This window comes from Patiria miniata, unplaced genomic scaffold (assembly GCF_015706575.1).
Source record: "Patiria miniata isolate m_02_andy unplaced genomic scaffold, ASM1570657v1 HiC_scaffold_3, whole genome shotgun sequence".
Classification (NCBI taxonomy): Eukaryota; Metazoa; Echinodermata; class Asteroidea; order Valvatida; family Asterinidae; genus Patiria; species Patiria miniata.
The window spans coordinates 3536980-3556857 of NW_024037069.1; the positions used below are offsets into that span (position 1 = coordinate 3536980).

General features: G+C 39.3%; 3 protein-coding genes across 4 annotated transcripts in view; 1 reads left to right on the forward strand and 2 right to left on the reverse strand.

Moving 5' to 3' along the window:
- The window catches only part of LOC119738046 (persulfide dioxygenase ETHE1, mitochondrial-like), a 35672-nt gene extending 26664 nt beyond the window's left edge, over positions 1-9008 (forward strand). For both annotated transcript variants that reach the window (XM_038212767.1, XM_038212766.1), the window contains 2 exons: positions 342-458; positions 7093-9008. In XM_038212767.1, coding sequence (XP_038068695.1) covers positions 342-458; positions 7093-7151 — 176 coding nt within the window. In that variant the 3' untranslated portion in view covers positions 7152-9008. The remainder of the gene's footprint in view (positions 1-341; positions 459-7092) is intronic.
- LOC119738044 (highly reducing polyketide synthase azaB-like) overlaps positions 7846-19878 on the reverse strand; it is a 34747-nt gene continuing 22714 nt past the window's right edge. Inside the window, exons 5-6 of the mRNA XM_038212764.1 lie at positions 14954-14959; positions 7846-7855 (exon numbers count right to left, since the gene is read on the reverse strand). The gene's annotated coding sequence lies outside the window, so the exon portion shown is untranslated. The remainder of the gene's footprint in view (positions 7856-14953; positions 14960-19878) is intronic.
- On the reverse strand, positions 11538-14947 carry LOC119738045 (muscarinic acetylcholine receptor M5-like). Its single transcript, XM_038212765.1, has 2 exons — positions 13535-14947; positions 11538-12010 (listed from the first exon to the last, which is right to left on the reverse strand). Exons 1-2 carry the CDS (start codon positions 14720-14722, stop codon positions 11891-11893), a joined length of 1308 nt encoding a protein of 435 aa, XP_038068693.1. The 5' UTR covers positions 14723-14947; the 3' UTR covers positions 11538-11890.

Consider the following 19878-nt stretch of genomic DNA (forward strand, 5'->3'; position numbering starts at 1 on the left):
ATCTGACGTCTCCCTGCCCAAAGGTTATTGTCATTAAGTTTTGTTGAGAGTGACGTCAGAATTTTCATATGACAGCACTTTTCAGTTTACGTAACCAAAATGGAATACATGGACACACAGATGGAATACACTTTCGCAAGATCCCCCTTTCTGGGCTTAAAAGCCAGGGGATAAAAAAACGCTACAAACGTTGATGCAAAAAGTAGAGCCCCATCCAAAAACAACTTTACTTTTTGATGGACTTGAATCCACTTTTTTTCACTGTGTTATGTTTCCTGCCATAAAGTATCCTCTTTGGTCATTTTCATATCCCTTTTTTCCCCTCCATATTTCTTCGGCAGGCCAGACATGTACATCGGTCAGAGAAGAGAAGGCGTACAACGCTAGGCTGACCAAAACCAAAGAGGAATTCATTGGCATCATGGAGAGGTTGAATCTACCCTACCCAAAGGCCATAGGTTTGTCAAACTGAATTGAATCTCTCCATTAATAACTTTCAGCTTGATATGAGTGGGTTCGCGTGCTGTTCCTTGTGAGAAGTGTGTAAGAGTCAAGAGCAACATGATCGCCATTGATCAGATGTTTTGTTAAGGAGAATACACGAGAAAGTGTGGATTCGTAATTAAAGAATTCACTTGGCGCGAAATTCGTAAATTAAGAATCCACACTTGCGAGTGTATTCTTCGACTTAAACCATTGGGTCAACAGAAGTATTGGAAAAAATGCTGCAACCTGACACCACTTTTTTCTTCATATATCATCTCAATGAAGGTCATTCGTTGCAAAAATGATGATAAGACATGAATCTGGGACTGATAAATGTTTCCAAAATTGTTAGAAAATACTTGAAATGACTCTCCATAGACGTTGTACACAATTAAGCGCGGAAGTGGCGTCAGGTTGCAACATTGTTTCCTGGCGTGTTTAACATGTGTATCGCCACACCAGTACAACCAAGTCATTTTGTGTGTATGCTCCAATGGATAGTTCGGACGACGATTTCTTTCTGACTAAAAGCAGATTTTGCAGTGACGGCGGAAAATCTGACAGTGAAGATGCATTGGTAATTTTCGGAAAGCAAATTTTCACGCAGACAGTCCTATTCATGCTCATTATGGAGAACAATTGTCCGACATGTTCAATGTGTGGATTCGTAATTCCGAATCCACACTTTACTAAAGATTCGTCGTTCCGAATCCACACTTTGTGACCAGTGTAAGAGATTCATAGATCCGAATCCACACTTTTAACAATAGTGTGAGGTCATAGCAATGGTTTAACCTTGCAAGAACAGTGTGCAACAGATGACAGTGTGGTGATTAACAAGAAAGTTCCATATGCGTTTAGCCATGGAACTGTTAAATGGACACATCGTCCTGAAATAGACAAAATTTATAATTTTTGGATTGTGTACTAATCCTATTTCAAAGGTCTGGTAGAAAGGAAACTAACAATCCTGTCTAACTGTTCTGAGAAAAGATGAAAACAAAACCAAGTTGTTTGCTTCTGATGTGGCGAACATTTTGTGGCCAACTTATACATAATTCCTGCTGTAAATACCAACCAACCTGTTCTTTTCAGAAAATACGTGTGCGTATGCCACAAAATGTTCGCCATGTCAAAAGTAAAAAAAAAAAAATGGTCTGTTTTTTCATCTTTTCTCGGGAACGGTGCAACATAAGGTTAGTTTCCTTTCACACAGACCTTGAAATTACTGTGATTTCGGGACAATGTGCACCTTTAAGGTTGAGATATGAACGATTTGTACCTTTAAGGTTGAGATATGAATGATGTGCACCTTTAACTCTTTCAGTGCCCGCGAAATTTGAAAAGTTTAACCATAAAGTGCCCAACTTCGAGCGTTTTTGTTAATTGTTTGAAATTCTGTAAAAAAAAAAAGTAAATAAGTTTTACTCACTAAATTTGTTGTTGTTGCTCTCTGGTATATCCTTGATATATTGGAAAGTCAAAAGTAGTCACAAACATAGTGATACACCCTGAAACACTGGCCTGAACACAGGGGAATTCCGCACTTTTTGCAGAAAATACGAGATTTAGTGCTGCGCCCTCTCGCAAGAACTCGAATGAAAAAATAAATACAGGTCGTACTTGCATGAAAATGGTACCATTAGAAAGAGTGAGAGCGCCCCCTTTGGATAACATATTTACTCTACCTCGTACATGTACGAGGTTTGGCAATTTTAAGTACGAACATTTACGAAACATTACCTCGTACATGTACGAGGTTGCCGCTTTTGTACTAACAAATATACCTCGTACATGTACGAGTTTGGCACTGAAAGAGTTAAGGATGAGATATGAACTCTGTACATGAACACGAGAGGGCGCTTTTTTTGCCACTCGTGAGAGCTCCAGTGAGAGGGGCGTGTATGCACGCATGCACTGGTTGTCATGCATTGGTTGTCATGCATGTACACCTGCCTTTTTTAATTCCAAATGTGCACAAACCAATAACATCTTCACATGAGCATCAGGCACTGTTAAACAGGGTGAGTAAAAAAAACCGGAACCCAACCCCAACAAAATATATTTCATATTTTAAAAATGTGTAGCAACAAATCTAATAATGACTGCAAAGCCAATTTCAGAAACTTCTTTTATATGAAAAAAATACTGAAATTGCTAAATCCGTTCAAAGAATAGCACCATTTAAACGCAGTGACCCTAAAACCTGTTTCGTCCAAACTTAGCAATTTATTGTGTGTTCTGACTGTGTTTGAACAACAAAGAAAATGACACAGAATACTTGTTTGAACAACTGTCAACAGCTGTGGTACACAATATTTTTTATTAATAACCCTGCTGTTTAGGCAAACAATATGATTGATAACATCCACTTTATTTCAAAGGACGGGCCTTCAAAAGGACTTTGCTGAATATTTTTAACTTTTAAACTGAGGTTTTATCGCTGATGATGTTTGAAGACAATTGTGACGACGATTCTTGAAATCGCAGTTTTGGAAGAAAGATGTTTTAGGTTCATTGTGTTTAAATGGTGATATGCTTTGAACGGATTGAGCAATTTCAGTAGTTTTTTCATCTAAATGTGGTTTATGAAATTGGCTTTCAAGTCATTATTGTTGGTGCTATATACTTGTAAATATGAAATATATTGTTTGAGGTTTGGGTTCCACTTTTTTTTGACTCACCCTGTACACGTAAGTGTCTTGCTACTCATCAAGTAAAAAGTGACAATATGTTGAACATAAAAAAAAAAATAGTTTCAAATGTGTGCAAAATGAAGTGTTAAGTCTCAGCCCTTGTGTTTTATATTGGTGGATCGACTGATGTCACTCCATCTTGGTGATATGCTGCATGTACATGTACATGTGGCATCTTTAAACAGTAACCTTGGCTCAAAGAAGCTGTTTGCTCACAAACACTACATGTACTTAAGTGTAGTACATTTCATCATGTTAACTTCAATGTTAAAGGGAAGATACAACATTTGCAAACATCACAAAACGAAATGATCCAATTATCACTAAATACCTTGCTGGATTGTTAGGGAATGACAGTCTAAAGCATCCTGTAAATCGTGGCTCCTGGTGTGCTGACATTTTCAAGAAAAATTGTACTTTTCCAACGCTGGTCAGCCGACCAGCGTTGGAGAAAATTGGCTTTTTATCAAAACTGCTCCTAATTTTTCATAATTAGTTATTCCGTGTTTTCTTTGCAATTGATTACACAACTGTGAAGGGGTACAAGCCCGCTGGACTGACTCTCTGATCTTACAATTCTATAAATTCTCTGTTTCATCTTAAGTGGGGTCTGGGAACCAGACTACAAGAACATGAGTGGTTTTCTTGGTTTTTCCAGCATCTACAAGCCCAAAACGTGAAACTAGTCATTTTAACAATATTTGCTATAACATACTAATCCTCCAAATCCATTTATTTCTGAAAATTGCAGCAAAAGCAAATGTTGTACATTCCCTTTAATTTGGTCCTTTTGTGTAAACGACTGGACTTATTAGCAAGCTGTGCTGATGACGTCATTACTAGTGGGGTGATTATAACCGATAGTTAGATTTATTGTGACGAAAGAGATGCCCTTTAGACTAACCCTAACTCCCTAGGCCTTTTTGCTAGGATGTAGCCTCAATCCTGCAAAATCCTCCAATTGGCCTCACGGAAAAATAGCATATAGCCTCAATCCTGCAAATTTCTCCGTCGTTTCTTGAATATGGTCCATGGAGGGGTGACCACTGCCTGAATCCTGCAAAATCCTTCGGCTATGACTGTCAATAGGCGGAGGCAGAGGCAGTGACATCCTGGAGCAGTGCGGAGGATGTCAAGTATAATCAAGGACTAAATTTATGCACGGCTGAGCATAAACAACACAAGGTCCGGCCCAAGACCTTGACACAGTGCGTACTCCGAAATCAGCAACGCACTTTGGCCATGTAACCTCAATCCTGCAAATTCCTCCAATTTGCAAAAAGGATTTTGGAGGATTCAGGGCGGTAAAAGGGCTAAGGATGACAAATACAAACGATATTGATTACATTACTTGTCCAGCCGGCCCTCTTCATTTTTGCTTTTGAAAGTGATACATACAATGTACATGTAAGTAGGCCTAAAATCCTGCAGTGATTAATCGAATGAACTTTTTGAATGCGTCATTGAAATGCTTGATTATTACAGTACAATATATCATAAGATGGAATTTGCGTCGGGGCGATGTAAAGCAATATTAGGTTTTGCCCTTCACCGACGTATAAACACTGTATACTCAGTGTGTTACCTCCCAAGTGAAAATGAGAAGGAAAAAAAACACTCAGGTGGGACTCGGACCCACGACCTCCTGCTTTCTATTACAGTACAGGGGTTTTTTTTTTCAGACATTTTTGTTGGGAAGTATGCATACAGCTTTAAACTTCTTTTTTTGAACCCTAACCCTGCTGAATCCAACAGGATCCAACTATGTCATAATATACCCGATGGAGCCTGTTGGATTGAGCAGTAAACCCCTTGTGTACAGTCCTGATGTAAAATGTTGGATTCAGCAGGCAACTGCAGTGAACCGCATTATAACGCCATGTTGGACTCCGTTGTGTTCAGCAGACAACTGAAAAAAAGGCACAGTGGATTGAGCAGGAAACTCCGGTTGGACTCTGTTGGATTTAGCAGGGTAGTCCTGAGGAACTACTAGTAGTACCATTTGTGTGCAATCTTAGGCTTTGGTGAAAATTCACAGCAGACCAGACATTTTTAATGGCCTGAGTCACTATGTTGAAGATGAATTGTCCGTGCTCTTCAGCACATTAGTTTTTGCTTTCTCCTGATGTCACTACATTATAAACTCCACTTGGAACAGACCAGTCTACCTGTGACAACTTTTATCTTAGTTAAAAGCGCTATATAAAAAACAAATTTTATTAATATTATTATTTATATCTATGAATATTACCCTGAAAATAAAGAACTTTCAATTGCTTTTTTTTCCTTCTTGCAATACATGTACCTTTGAATGAGATATAAAAAAACAAATCGGCCCATGTTTAGTCAGAAAATAATAACTTTACAAAGTTCGAAATGACCAGTATTTGCAACCAAACAGTAGGGCCTAATTTTGTTCTGACAGGGTATGTCTGTACCTAGCGGAGTTGGTAATGTAGTGACATCAGGAGACAACAAAAAATAAAATGTGCTAAAGAGTACAGCCGGTATATCTTTAACATGGGTACTTGACATTGTGATTCGGGCCAGTCAAAATGTCTGGTCTGTTGTGCATTTTTTTGAACTGAAACCTAAGATTTCAACAAAATTATAAAAAAAACATCAAAATGTCTATACTAAGTTACTTAAAGAGAGACATTCCAATAGACTTGTGCAGAAAACATTCCCTTAACCCCATTTGTAAATACCCCCCTCCCCAAACTGTTTAGTTATACTTTAATCGGCCTACATGTAATCACTTTAAGCAACTTGCGAGATTAAAATTTGCTCTGGAAATTGAAGTTAACCGTTCAGGCCAGGAATATTTTGACAAGAACGGCACGAGGCGCGGGATACTTTTCATTCGACCTCAATGCCAGGCGGGTTGAAGCCATCCCCCTCGGGCAGCACACTCATAGTTGAGTCCTCACTCGCTGTGTGTTTATCCGTCATCCATTCCGAATACTGCAAAACCTTTGCGTGTATACACGTCATCTGGCAACTGGTTAAAACATCAGGGAGACACAAAAATGTCTCACAAATCGTCACCGTTTTGACGAAGTGACACTTCCGTCCAAACCGAGATTTTCTGAAATCTGAGATTTTTGAATATTCTAACATTTTATGATGTCCTCTACATGATTACCAAATTTCGAGACATAACATTCCATCGTTCGTTAATTACGCTAATTGCACAAAGTGTTGAAAGTGCTACAAGTTTTTCGTTTTGACGAAGTGACGGATCTCTATGTGTCACTTAGTCTCATTGAATTTACACGTGTGCTATATTAAGAAATATGAAGCCTCCACGATTTGTGTTTTGACGAAATGACGCATCTGCGTTCTAAAATGTATCAATTTTATATACGCGCACGCGCTGTGTACAAACACATGCCTCATTTTTGTGTAGAAGTAGATTTTCCGTTTTGACGAAGTGACGGATATCTTTAGTTATTAATATCTGCAAATTAAACAGGATTTTATGAACAGAGAGAATTGTTTTTGGCTATTTAACCCATGGGCTATTGTCTCAGTTATATATTTTTCAATTCTGGGAGAGAAATGTACACAAAAATGCAAATTGAAAAATCCACCAACTTCAAACGCATTTTTCTCAAAACTCGGTTTTGCATCATCGTCAAAACGGTGACGAAATGACCAATGTCTCCCTAATGTAAAATAATTTTCTTGTGTGTGTCTCCCTTAGAGCATCAGTTGTAGTATTTGTATTCACAGCCTGGCTATTAAATAGTTGAGTTTTATTTTTTTGATGGTGACTTTTTATTATCCCAAGTGCTTCGGCTAGTGGTAACCACTGTGAACATGTTGAAGTTGCATATTGAGAACAGTTAATGAGAGAGCAACATTTAGTTATTTTGATGTCAAACTACTTTTTTACTTATTTGTACAGACAAATCTCTGCCAGCGAATATGGTGTGTGGTGTGCTGGAGGACTTGCCCAACAAATAAGCCAAGTGTTGCGTGTAAGGGGGCGTGGCCAGAGCTTGGCAGGAGGGGGAAACCAGAGCAACAACATTCAGGGTCAAAGGTCATTCAGTTCATTCGGGAGACAGGTCAAGAAACCATGGAGGTCTGATGATTTTTAAGAATATTTTAGTAAGCTTTTTTATTCAAAATTGAAATATTTTTGAAAGACAATTAAATTTAGATTTTCCTGTTTGTCATGTGTAAAATTTCCATGTTTACATTATTATAATTAATTATTTTGTGATAATGAAACCAAGGATTCCTCAAAAGCGTTCAAGGCACTGTAGCTCGCAAGCCTGTAGAAACCTGTAGAGAGGAGACGATGAGAAGAAATATTCTGGTGAAACCCACGGAATCAGGAAGGGACTGAAAACCCAAACCACATGTTGGCCCAGGCGGGATTCGAACCTAAGCATACATGAAGGAACCTTAATTATTATTCTGTTGTGATGCTCACTTTAACGGTAATGTACAACATTTGCAAACATTAAAAAATGAAACTACCAAATTATGAAGTACCTTTACTTGACTGTAAGTAAATAATGGATTAAAGCATTGTGTGAAATGTTTGCACCTGGGATGCCGTCATTTTCAAGAAAAGTGGAATTTTGTATAATTTTGCAACGATGGTTCTGCCAACCACTGTTGGGAACAACCCAGCTTTTTCAAATATTACCCCTAATTGACTGGATTTAGTTCTACATTTTTGTTCGCATTCAGTAACTTATCCGTGAATGCGCATAAGCCTACTAGTCTGGTTCCCTGACCTGACAATTCCCTGAGGTCTATAAATTGTTCCATTTTGTCTGAAGCTTAGGGTCGGGGAACCGGACTACAAGAACATCTTCTTCTTTTTGCGTACTACACGAACACAAAACTTAAAAAAATAAAAAATGTCAGTGTGACGAACATTTGGTATCAAATACCAACCCCCAAATCCATCAATTTTTGAAAATTACTGCAATAGCAAATGTTGTATATTGCCTTAGATGAGCATGCAATATTTTTATTCAAGATGTTTGGTAAGCAAATTTGAATTTGAATGAATATGCTTATAACTTTTATAATTTCTGCCACAAACAACCAGTGCAGAAATATTCCAACTTTCACCTTCCACCAAAGGATCATTCCACTGTTAAAACGGATGTGCAACTACATTGAGAAATCCAGTAATCTTTAAATTTTCAATTTCGGGATATATTCTTAAAGCAGAGAATGAATCGTGGTATTTTGACTGGAGGTAACTTGATGATTATGGGATAGGAGGAATAAAATAAACGTGTGTGATGTGTAATGAATGAAAATGCCATAAAATGTATATTATTTGTCTATCTCAAATTCTGAAATAATGACAAAATTGACGCTTAATCATGTTAATAGTGTTGTTTTGATGTAACTTTGTAGTTCGCTTATAAAAGGTTTTTTACACAGAACAAAATTGTGAGATGCTTGAAAAGCCATAGTCAATTTATATCATTTTTTTAGGACACAACACTTTAGCAGCTTTTTACGATTTTCCTGAAGGAATTTAAAGTTGTCATCATTTTGCTAGAGGAATAAGTGCATTTTATTGTTGGCACAATTAAAAATGCTGTTCAGATTTCAGAAAGTGTTGTTCATGGCAAGCTCAAAGTTGGAGGGTCTTTTGGCTAGACCCTAAAACAGTAATAGACAACTTGTGCAGTGCACCCTCACTCGGTCAAAAATTAAAATTCACTGACAGTGAAATGTTATTTAAATTCACTGACAGTGAAATGCATCAACTTATGCGTATTACAGAGGAACTGAAAAGACCTCTGCCCTCAGATGTGCCATCATCTGCAAAGGGTCTTTACCCTTTCAAATTGGCACACCATATAGTTTTAGGACCAAGAGTTACTAATACCTTTCAGATATGCAAACCTACATGTGGATACACACTGTAGAAAGGTCGGATAAAACACTGTTGGGCAATGTGAATTTACCCAGCATTGGTGTGAAATTTTCTCATATTGGGTTGAATTGGGTAAAAACTGTCAAACTATTGGGAAGAATTTGCCCAAGAGTGTAGGCAGCTGATAATTCATTGGTCGAATTACCAACCCTTTTTGTCCAACTTTTTTTTTATATTTGTTCCGTTGATTTTTCAATGTAGTCGTGCCTTATAATTAATTACGGTTTAAAGCGTTGAACAAATGCTGTTGTACTTAATACAGATTTTCGGAATAATTTGGTTCTTCGCAGTAGAGTTTATTCACAAGTCGGCCATATTGAATTGAAAGCGAGGTAAACTCTTCAGTTTTGGAACTTGCGACTGGAAATGAAAGCAGTGAATTAAAAGTTCATTACAAAGTAATACCAGTGATTAAACATACCCTGTATAATGTATTAAGCCATATTTGAAAAAAAAATAAAAGTGAGGCCGTGTCCGAAACGGGCTTCCAGAGCTACGGCTACGTCTATTGTCAGCGCGTCCCCGCGTATTTCTAATGGAGCGAAGACCTAGACCTAGCTCTAGACAACAGATTCGGATGCAGCCTGAGGCTTGGAACGCACTCCAATCATAAAATAGTCTGGCACCATCCCATTCAACTGTTCACAATTTGTAAAATCGATTCAGGGACCTCGGTCAAAAATGGCTTCTTCGTGAATTAGGTCTATTCTGGAACGCCAATCCTGGAAGGCCTAAGTGCATGTAGGTCTTGAAAAGAACTAGTGACGCCTAAGCAGCAAAATGTTGAAGTAGTTTGATACGCTAGTATATGATCAACACTTCCTATTTTGAATTCTCTTTTAGTTTTGAGTTGTGTATGGGTATAGACTACGGAAGTAATTTGCAGAAGGGACAGTAGATTTTACCCCGTTTTTTATAGAGTCATTTGTATTGCTTTTTGGTAGTTTATTTTATATGTTTGGTGTATTCTTTGCATACTTACTGTTGTTTTATCCTTTCAGATCAAACCTCGTATTTCTTTTGTATCTCCCCACGCTAATTAGAAGTGTATACTTGCACTGGGAAACCGTGGTATAACAAATCCGATCATGTATTTAATTTAGCTGGCACATGTGTTTCAGAAGTACCTTCCATAGCTCGGTGAGTGCTTCCTTATTAACAAACCTAATATTGATGTTAATGGATTTGGAGATTTTTCATATCGCCTTGACCGTTCAAGAATTTTATGAGCAGATTCCCAAGGGTATATTAAAGTAAAATCGTCACAATTTGTCAAAATTTTGCAACGTTTAGGGAAAAAAATGTTGCAAACTGATGCCACTTGTTTCTTCATATATCATCTCAATGAAGGTCAGTCATTGCAAACATGATGATAAGGCATGAATCTTGGACTGAGAAAAATTTCCAATTTTATTGGGAAATACTTTGAAAATTGTCTTGACTCTCCATAGACTTTGTACGCAACCGCTGAAGTGGCGTCAAGTTGTAACACTTTTTTTCCAAGTTTAGTTTCCTTTTACGGATGCATTCCATCATGCCCCCTCATGAGAATTTTGCCGAATGTAAGTACGGAATTTTGAAAAATTTGTATTGAAAACAAGCCTTGTTTTTGAAGTTGAGCTCAAAATTCATTAACGGCAATCTAAGCTTGGATATGTATAGTTGTTTGTACTGACTTAAAATTTGGAATGTCTCGATATTAAACATTTAAAGGAGCCAGGGTAATAATTCATCGCACGAATGAAATCAGTGATACGAATTATACGTAAATATTACAGTTGCTTTAAAATTATGATCTTGTTATTGCTGCAGAAGCTAAATACTTAAAATTGAGTTTAATTGTATACCATGCTTGTCACTTTAGAGCTACATTCTTTGCTATCATTTGTGATATACGATGCCCACCAAAGTACATCACGACTAATTATTTCCATCATTTTGAAGAGCAAGATACTCAGAGAATTAGAAGTGATTTTGTTTTTCAAATAAATGAACTAAAGACAGAATAAGTCCGTGTGCAGGGTATTTCTTCACAATACTCGACCTCTACGTATAACCGACGCAGGTTGGCTTTGTTTTGCGCGCGCAGGCTTGGTGCGAGCGATTATACTCGGTGTTCACGGCCCCGAATTGACAATAAGGCTCGATAGTCGGACAGACTATAAGGTCCGATAGTCTGAATCGAAAATAAGGTCTGACAGTCCGAATCGACAGTAAGGTCCGATAGTCCAAAATGTGTGACTGACGAACCGTATTGTCCATTCAGACTATCGAACCTTATTGTCATTTCGGACTATCGAACCTTATCTCTTCGGACTTTCGAACCCTATTGTCGATTCGGACTATCGCACCTTATCGTCCATTCGGACTATCGAGCCTTCGGATTGGTTAACCTCACATGTACATGTATTCTATTTTCGGACTACATGTATATCGAACCTTCGGACTATATCGAACCTTCGGACTATCGAACCTTCGGAATATTGGGCTGTCACCATCTCACACCTGTGTGTCGGCAATAACTTTTATCAATACCCTGGAAAAATCTTGAGGAACGTGATATGGTTCATACAATGTTAAGCATATCGACGGACAAAAGGTATATCTCCGCCAATGTCTCGTTAAATAAAAGTCTTCCGGATCGGGCGCGGAAAAAGGTGACGCAGCTAACACATGCCGTGGCGAATCAGACTGCGAACCTCTTCGATAAAACAGGTCACCAGCCCAGGCACAAGCATTTCTCAACTGAAGTTTCCGTTATTCACCAGAATCACCGTATCGTCGTGAACTAACGTCCTCGCCTACCACAACACAACACGTGTAGGAACGCCCGCTTGAAGCGAGGGTTACTGGCGGCGTAGCAAAACGGGTTGGCCGCACTGCTCAGATGTACCAACCAGGACATGGTCTGAAACAAACAGTCAAATAAGAAAACAAAAGTCCAGTTAAGTAGTTCATTTAATCCCAGGTGCATTTTTCAGCGGGTTTTTCATTTTTACTCTCCTATCATTATCATTCCAAATGGAAATTGTACAAGAGAGTGATTGAATTTCCTGTTTTTATTTTTGCATCCCAGTTGCATGAATAACAGAGCATTATGGCGATTATCCCGAACTGTTGCAACACGACTGATCACACGGTCGTGAATTTCTATACGCTCGAGGACATTGCTTTGTGTTTCCCTTTGTCCCAGTAATTTAACACTCGCTCATGGACTAAGCACATAACTGTACAATCGAGGGCCGTTTTCAGCAAAAGACCAAACGCTCGAGGACTAAAAGGATATTGTTCTCCCTTTGTGTGTCTATCCTCGATCGTAAAGCCGTACAAGAGCACACGTCCTGATGAACACGAATTAAGAAGATATTGTGCAAGTGTGTATTTTGCTTTATATCTCATACTACAGGTTTTCCCGGCTACTTTAAAACATTTATCATTCGAACTCACCGTTTTTAATATTCAAATTCGTCCATCAACATCGATTTAGTGCACTTCCATTTCGTCTTTTGTCATACAATTTCGATTGTTGTCCAATCGAATTCAATCCACGAACACCAATTTTCGGCAAAAAATATTCGCTTTCGTCTCATCTACGCCGAACAGTTTTATTCAGAAATCAAATTCGTCTTTTGCCACACAATTTAATGATACGTTTGTTCAATTTCGTAACAGTTTATTACGACATACTCTGTAGAAGGCATAAAGGTCGCAGATGAGGATATTTTCTCCACTGTTTTTCTGTTATTTCCTAATAAATATATATAGGCGTAATGGTTGTTGCTTTTGAATCGATTTTCTTTTAAAAAAAAAATGTTATAGACTCATTATAGGTGCAATGTAACAAAGGAAAATAAGGATCATCGACTGTTTTTTTTTACATGGTCGTTTTTATTTTTCCACTCGTTTAAAGCCCAAAGTTGCAGCCACTTGAATGTACTCCATGGCATCATGTTCAAAGGATTCGTTAATTTGTATCTTGTCCTGGTTAGAAATGTTGTTGTATGGCCCTCGGCCCGGGCGAAAGGAACATGGTCAATTAGACACGCCGGACTAATTTACTGCACGACAGTTTTAAATGGATTGGCATAAAAGACGAATTTAATCTCTGAATGCTGCCATCCGGCAACAGCTTAGAGGAATTTGATCTGTAATGCCAAATATTCTTAACACCGTTTTTAAATGTGGTGACCGAACTTTGAAATTGAATGATAAATGACTAAATCGCTTTGGTAAAAGCGTGTGATTTTTTTTCTCACACGAAATTGAATGTTAGAGTTGGTGAATTTGAATGACAGGTTTATTTAATTTTTTTTTATATACATTTAAGCTACATTTTTGGATTGATGGCACTCTATCTACCTTAAGGGCCGGTCTCGGTTAGCGTTTTCTAAATACAGGCTTTTATTAAACAGAGAGATTCGTTTTCTCTTACCCTGAATATGTCTACTTCAGGGGTGCTGTGAGGACTCACAACTGCCAAGAAGGCAATGATGGACCATGGTAGGGCGGATACTACCATGACCACAAGGATGTAGGTCAGAGTGCGAGTAGCTCGAAGACTCGCCAGACGCCTGCCAAAGCTCCGGCGGTGCGACTTGTAGGCGGGCTGGTCGGGGTTGATAACTTCTCTGTCGATGGTTTGAATGACCTCTCGGAGTTCGGTTCCATTCTCTTGCTCGTTTGACTGATACCCTCTGTTCTCGATGCCGCACATTAAAGTAGACAACATTGTTGGGATCTTTGTGGTTATTTGCTTCTGCCTTGGATCATCGGTAGAGCTTTGCGCGGCTTCTTGGTCCTCATTTGATCGGTCCTCGTTTTCCCAACTGCTGTCGTTTTTTATCTGCCGGGCTTCTCGCAGGGCTCTCCCCTCTACTGTGTTCATGGAGACGCGGCAAAGGTCTCGCGTCTTACGGTCCTCGTTTCGGCTTCCGCGAAGCACTGCGCGGAACACAAAGATGTAGAGGGTGATGGTAGCCAGCATAGGAATCCAGGACATGACGGCAATGGCGAACACCAGCAAGGGGAAATGATGGCCATAGGAGCCATTGCACTCCGGCGGCAGAACGCGCTCCGTGACGCCACTGTACGGAAGGATGATGACCAGCGGGGTCCAGATCACGAACGGTATCACGTAACTGAATGAGATCATCCAGAGGGCATGTTTGATAGTCTTCTCTCGTAGGTGTCGCAGCGGCCTGGTCAGGGCTCTGTACCTATCCACGCATATCGTCAGTGTCATCAGAAAGGTAGCATGGATGAAAAGATGGTTGATGTAAACATTGATTGTACAAACCGCCTCACCAAAGGGCCACATCTCCAGCATCCAGGATACGTTTTCCAGGGCGGGGGTGATGCCGCCGCTGACGAGGTCCGCCACGGCCAGCCCCACCAGGTAGTAATTGGTGTACGTCCGGAGCTTCCTGGTTGTTGCAAAGACGTAGATAACTAGTAGGTTACCGATGAGTGTGACAAGCAAGACCGACGGACCGAGGATGGCTCGAATAAAAAACCACGGCGTGAAGTGGCCGTCCTGTGTCGGTACGGTGGTGGAGTTCGGACGCCAGTCATCATCCACAGTGATGTTGGTACCGTACAGAAATTCCCGATCAGTCTGCATGATGTCGGATGCATGTAAGATCTTCTGCTAGCTACCAGTCCGTCTCGTGAACAATCCAGACGTTTCTGCTCTTCAAATTAAAAATTTAAATCAACCAGTAAGCGCTCATCAGTAAAGTGAAAATTCGTACTACTGTTTTGACGGCAGTTGGCACATGACCCTTATTTCAGAATGTCGACTGATGCCGATCTCTGCCCAATGACTTGGTTAATAACCTCCGTGATATACGACCACAGTCTCGGACTACGAAAACAATGATCGATGCGCTCGCCTTAATTGCCCGCGTCGCTCCAGTCGCCGGTACGGCCGGTTCGTGCCGGTATCGTCTACTCATTTACCTTCCGTCGCTTTCCCAGCGTCATTTGACATCAATGAAGTCCAGAGCGAAGTGCGACAACAACAAGGCTTGCTTTGTCGGTATTTGATTCCATGTGTTTGCACTGTTTGTTATCTCAAACACGGAACACGTACGTCAAACATGGTATCACATTTGGTATTACACAACACGAACCGTTCCGTTGAGGGATGCGTTCATTTTTTTTAAAGGGGGCACTCCATGCAAATGATATGTTTATTGTACACTTCAAGATTTTAAACGGGGGCACCTGGGTGGGGTGGAGGAGGGGGGGAGCAGGGACGGGGAAGGGGAGGGGGGCCACGTGTTCCCCCACTGTGCCTTCCCTCTCCTGTAGTGTATCTTGGTAGTGCATCGGTGCGTATTCAGGACGGTGCAGACCCATGAAGTACGAGTACATGTACATATGATATTAAAGCTAGCGGAGAATCTTGAATGTTATGTGACTCCGTACAGTGTTAAAAAGTGTAGTACATACCCGTATGCGTATAGCAATAGGCCGACAAATATCGGTGAAAAAAAGAGAGTTTATTTTTGGCTAGAACCTATCCACTTCCAGGTCAGCGTGGCCGATCTAAGTCCGTCATTAATTTTATAACTCTGGGAAAACCAGTGTTCATTTTGCAGCTGGAGAGGTACGAGTATAGATGGACTGCACCTGTATGTTTTCCTGACTACAGATATTTGCGAACCTCTGCCGGCATTTGACTAAGGAGGAGCCCAAATGGGATTTTGATTATCAATTGCACATCTGTATTAACATGCAACGCAGAAAGTCTTTCTCTTGGGTGTTCCCGTCTTTTCCACACGCATTTCGTAAAATATATTTCGGCCAAAATAATATTTTAATTTCGACCTTCTTATACACTCTTTCATGGAATATTCGTCAATGCCGTTTCAACTCGTTTCTCTCCTGTTGCCGAATGGCAGCATTCAGAAAATGAATTTATCTCAAATCAGCTACTTTAGTTCTATTGTCATGTCAGTAATGGTAATCGTGAACAGGACCGGCGGCATGACTCTCGATGTTGGCGCATTAGGCACGCGTCCCATCGGAAAGTCTGACACATAACATGCATTTTAAAGAAGATACTATATGTACATAACAAAATATAGCCACAAAAGTCAACAATGAGAAAAGTCAACAGTAGGATTCCTTCTGGTTTTTTTTCAGTGATTTAATCGAAAAGCCAATTTAAGCTAAATGTTACACTTTGAATGGTGCAACATATAGGCCTATAGTACTGTGTAAAAAAAAAACACCTTTATATGGAAAATCGGCGAACCGAATTCAATAGAAGTTTCACAGAGAATAGTACAATAAATATGCTTCACAATTTTGTAAAAAAAAATGTTGAAATAACATTACGTATTTTTTTTTATTCTGCTACAACCCTGAGAGGATTTTTTTTTGGGGGGGGGGGCACCCCCTGTCATGTCAAAATTGGAATGAAGCAAAATGGACTGATGTTACATTAATGGCCTTTGTGTTAAAACCACTGAACCAAATCCAACCAAAAGTTCACACAAGAGAGAAAAATGTTGCGGCTCAACAATTCTAAAATTGAATTTGATTCCCCCCCCCCATAAATTACGAGAATTCTGTACACCTGTTACCCTCTACGGATACTTTTTTGTGTGGACGACCTATACATGTATTGTGGTAGCTTTTTGTTTCTGCATGAACTCGACTTCGCCCTTTGTCGAACAATATAGTAAGCACAGTGCAGTGGCCTCTATATTATTTACCGAAGTATCCGTGCGTGATGATGTATCCGTGTTCATATCGACGTCAACTCAGGAAACTGAAGATGAGCTATAATTTTGTGGTGAATCGGATATTGTCTTTTTTCCTCCGGACAAAAAGGTCGATCATTCACGTTCTGCATAACACCGTGAAAAAGGAATGCACAAAATAAAACAGCCCTTTTTTAATCATTTTCTGTTAATTGTTAACCATTTCACTCCCATATGACGACTTGTTTTTTAACAGTAAAGTCACTGTCACAGACGACAAAGAATAAACACACATCCGGAATCCGGATCGGTCAATTCTGGATGCTTCGCATTAGGAGGAAAGGACACCAAGAACTCATCATAATAAAACTGGCACTTGTCACTCGCAATCGATTTTTATGGGAAAAATTGATCGGGTTTTAATTAGCCTACATTTTCGGCGGAGTGGCAGATAGCAAATTTCGTATAGCCACATGTATTGCGCTTTATTTCCAGTCCAATGTAACGACCAGAGGGGTAACTCCGCCCCAATTTGCTTGGGGTGAGGGAGGGGCAAGTGCATCCATTATTCAAAATCATTTAGCTTCTGATCATTCGTACTCCAAATATCAGATCCTCACAGTGATTGTATTTCCCCAATTTATTATCCAATAGTTCGCGAGTTCGTTATCGTTGAGAAACTAGTCGAGACCTTTAAGGGCAACACAATACCTTCAGTCTCAAAGTCACAAGCTATTAAAATGATCACGTGCAACCAGGGTGACCGTAAGGTCAGAGCCAAATTCTGCTAAATGCACATCAAAAATCGGTCAGATTTATCAACAATCTGCCAAGTTTCCCAGAATTACTCGAAATACACTACAAACACTTAAAATCACGTGCAGTATTGCCTTAATTAAGATTCAAAATACATAATAAACAATCTAGTCACATAAAAATGTTGTGAAATTATTGGTAAATTTCGGGCAAAACGCGGATCCGGCCACGACGAAGTCCGTTTCCCAGCACCTACACCAGCCAACCTGTCCCATTATGCATTTGTTTGTTTGATAGGACTAAAGCTTTTACCTTTTTTGTTCAAATTTGCTGTTTTTCATGTCATATAACCATTTTTGCAGAATTCTGCCAGAAATCTGCCAAAAAAATCCATACTGTCAAAGTTTCTGTCAAACTCGTTTTTTTACAAAAATTCTGTCAAAGTTAGCCGAAAATCAGCTAAAACGGTCACCCTGCCTGCAACGAAGGCAAATATCATTTGTCGTTGTTCGTACCATGTTACTTGTGGTCTCGACTACAACACTGGTGAGAAAAACCCAGATAAGACCATCTCAAATCATTTTAAGAATAATTATTTGAATGTCGGTGAAGAAGTCTCTTTGCTTCAGCTGTCGTCATGGTGTCTCGGCTCGACTACAACAACACTGGTAAAAATAACCCAAATAAGACCATCTGAATTTAATTTGAAACTGATTGGAATGTCGGTGTAGGAGTCTCCTTGCTCCAACGATCGTGACTTCTCATCGTATTGATTACTATCTTTAAAATCCACTGCTATGAAAGGTAATGTCAAATGCTCTCTTTCTTTTGCCCGTTTTGTTTTTCTCCCGACTGGTGGTTGACTGGTGGTATAGGCCACTATCAGCCATGTGGTTGCGAAGGCAAAGCGTCTGCCGTTTTTAAGCAAGCTAATCTGATTACGTACTTTGACGCTATAACAGAGCAGTGAAATTCGTGAACCCCATAAAACATGGCCTTTTGAACGTTGTGTTTCTCAGTAAAAATGCTCAGTATGATTGAAATGTTAAATTATAACGGAAGACGAAATTCTAAACTTCATGTCAGTGAAAAAAATCGCCGTCATCGATGCCGAAACGTCAATACTGGTTACCGGTAAAGCGGACCTTTAAGTCTGGAAGAAATCGTTCGAAAACTTCCTCAAATCTATGTATTTATTATCAATTTCTAGGAATTTCTGGTATATTAGCATATTCATTAGCGTCACGATGCGTGACTTGGCGTGGGTCTCGGTATCGACCAATGGAAGCCGGCGATATTTATCAAATAATAACTCGTGAAGGAGGCTTTTTTTCCAAATTTGTACTGCACACCATAATAGATAGGAACCTTATTAATATCCGTGAGGCTTGAAAAGAATGACAGATATTGCAAACGCCAGTGTTACAACTTTCCAAAATGCACGTTGTCAGGCCTATTTTTCCAATTTCAACGAAATACAATGAACATATCACAACGATTTTAGCACTTACTTGGATCATAATAAGGGAAATAAATCCTGAAAGTTGCGTGAAGATACGGTCTTCCAAACGGGAGAAATTAATTGTCAAAGATTTCACCCATTAACGTGAACATGTCTGTGTACATGTAGTTTCATTCAAATTAAAGTGTTACGTAACCTTTAGAAATCGCCCTTTGCAATCACATCATTGTGCTATCATTGAAAAATGATATCATGCTATCATGCTATCATTGAAAAAAGAAAAAGAAATTCACATTTTTTTAATGTATTCAATAACATTCAACTGTTTATGACACTGACTAGCCAGACTGCTGTTAAAAACTATTTCTCTATTAGTTTTAAAGTGCATATGCCGTTGTTTGCATTTTTTCCAACCAATTGAATTTATGCACTAGCGAACTCCCTTAAAAAAAACACCGCTCTCTGTTTGAATCGAAAATTGTGCAGCCAAGTCCGCAAATGGTCTTCCTTAGTGTGAAAAAAAAACATGCGTCTGGCAAGCATACTTACAGTCAGACTACATCAAGGCCACATGTCAATATAAGAATCTGACCCAATACAAAGGGAACAATGGAGCCACGCAAGGGAATTTGTCCCATTTATTTAATCCATAATTATAGCAGATCGATAAAACACATCTCTATAAAAGAAAGGAATTATTTGTGCCCTTTAAAAATTATATTCAAGAACTAGTTCATTCTTGCCTGAGCAAGCCAAAGGGAGAATACACATTTTAAAGGAAAACTGGGTCAAACAAATAATATACTGTAATATGATTACAATTGCCAAAGGCTTCTCTGAACCTTC

Coding starts and splice junctions, on each gene's coding strand:
- LOC119738045 (XM_038212765.1), bottom strand. CDS start 14,722: ATGCAGACTGATCGGGAATTTCTGTACGGTACCAACATCACTGTGGAT. Junction 12,011..13,534: donor CTGAAGTAGACATATTCAGG/GTAAGAGAAAAC, acceptor TGTTTGTTTCAG/ACCATGTCCTGGTTGGTACA.